We start from the raw sequence: 1,614 nt of genomic DNA, 5'->3' as shown, positions 1-1,614 counted from the left end.
GAAACCCTAAAGTTAATTAATGAACTAACGAAGGCAAATCGTTATCATTTTAGATTAAAGAATTGCCAAGATTCCTGCTTACACTGTCTATGACAACGACGATATCAATTTTAAACAATAGTTATTTCAATCTAAAGCAAAATGGACATAAAAAACAATTTATACAGAGATGACCTTCCTTTAAGTTGACTTTTTAAGACAGGTACATGATTAAAAAAAAGAGGATAGCAAAGACGGACTTACATAACTGTGGCGACATTATGAACTTGGGAAAATCAGAAAGAATAGAGAAGTGATTAAACGAATACAACAAAGTTACAAAATTTTGACTATAAATAGATGACCAAGCCTTCAGATTTAAATCATCAAAGTTTGAAGTTAATCCAAAACAAAAACAAAAAGAACAAGTTTCAGCGAAGGCAAAGCAAAGAAGAAAAGAAATGGCAAAGAACCTCATCAACATCGTCAGTTTCACTGTTCTCTTGGTTGTCCTCCTGATGGCTTCAACTGGTATAATATTAGTTTTACAAATTTACTACAAGAAAACAGGGGGTTTCCGAGTATATATTGTACTTTGCACTTGTTTTCTTGTACTAAACAGGGTTTAGCACTTTTCCGACTATATGTGCTAAAACCTTGTTTTCTTGTAATAGCACGTGGACTATAGTGTGCTATATGATCTCATTTGTATATTATACTTTGCATTTGTCTCTTAATCATCTTGTGCTGATGAATATCTTAACATTCTAACATCTAGGAATCATTAAGACCGAGGCTCAGGGTGTCCCTTGCACAGCTGGATGTAGTCCACGTGCGTTCCTCGACGAGTGCCCGGCAGCCCACGGAACCACAGATGCGATATGCTGTAGCTGTTGCAAATCCACATACGGTTCTCCTCCAGTCTGCTTTGCGATTATTGAGGGCACTGATAGACACTGCCACTGCTACAAACAGGCTTGATATAACCTCATCAATATAAGTACCAAGTGTGACTTTTGTCTCCTTTCGGTGTAAGGACATGACATTTGTGTTTGTTTCTGTTCATGTTTCTTTTGCTTCCAAATAAAACATCAAGGGCAAAGCTTACCATTGCTTGCCCCCTCTCAAATGTAATCCCATGTTCTGTACACTTTTATTTCAATCGTGAAATATATATATATATATATATATATAATAATAATCTCCTTTTGTATTTGTGTTTGCCAATCCATTCCTGCCTAACATTCTAAAACAATAATAAGAGTCACAGGGACGTACCATGCATTAAAGGTCGGCGATGTTTTCCGATGCTTTCTCCTTTTGAGAACTTGCCCGAAATCTGTACCTCCGCCACTCATACCATGCATGATGCATCCCAGGTCGGTTATTTTGAACTCTCATCGCCATTACATTTTTCTTCGACGTATATCTCTTTTCAAAACACATTTCCTTCGCGCAGCCTACAGTTGATATGTAAATGACTTGGTACACTACTATCTCCATCTTCGTTTCTCGAGCTACTACTCTTGAACTTACCAACCCCATTATGAAAGAGAGTTCAACCGTTAAAAAATATAACTTAACACATTTCCCAGAATTGAATTTTGAACATTTTAGAGAGAGAGAGAGAGAGAG

The 1,614-nt window shown here is 36.8% G+C and overlaps 1 protein-coding gene across 2 annotated transcripts in view; it reads left to right on the top strand.

Moving 5' to 3' along the window:
- Positions 384 to 1,614, top strand: part of LOC104790747 (defensin-like protein 206) — a 4,318-nt gene continuing 3,087 nt past the window's right edge. The window contains exons 1-2 of one of the 2 annotated variants that reach the window (XM_010516527.2): positions 384 to 510; positions 758 to 1,112. In XM_010516527.2, coding sequence (XP_010514829.1) covers positions 441 to 510; positions 758 to 960 — 273 coding nt within the window. In that variant the 5' untranslated portion in view covers positions 384 to 440 and the 3' untranslated portion in view covers positions 961 to 1,112. Of the gene's footprint in view, positions 511 to 757; positions 1,113 to 1,614 lie in introns of those variants that run through there. The other variant, XM_010516526.2, reaches the window with a different exon arrangement.

Source organism: Camelina sativa, chromosome 6 (genome assembly GCF_000633955.1).
Source record: "Camelina sativa cultivar DH55 chromosome 6, Cs, whole genome shotgun sequence".
Lineage (NCBI taxonomy): Eukaryota > Viridiplantae > Streptophyta > Magnoliopsida > Brassicales > Brassicaceae > Camelina > Camelina sativa.
The sequence above is the reverse complement of the archived record's forward strand: the minus strand, read 5'-3'. Positions and strand labels throughout refer to the sequence as shown.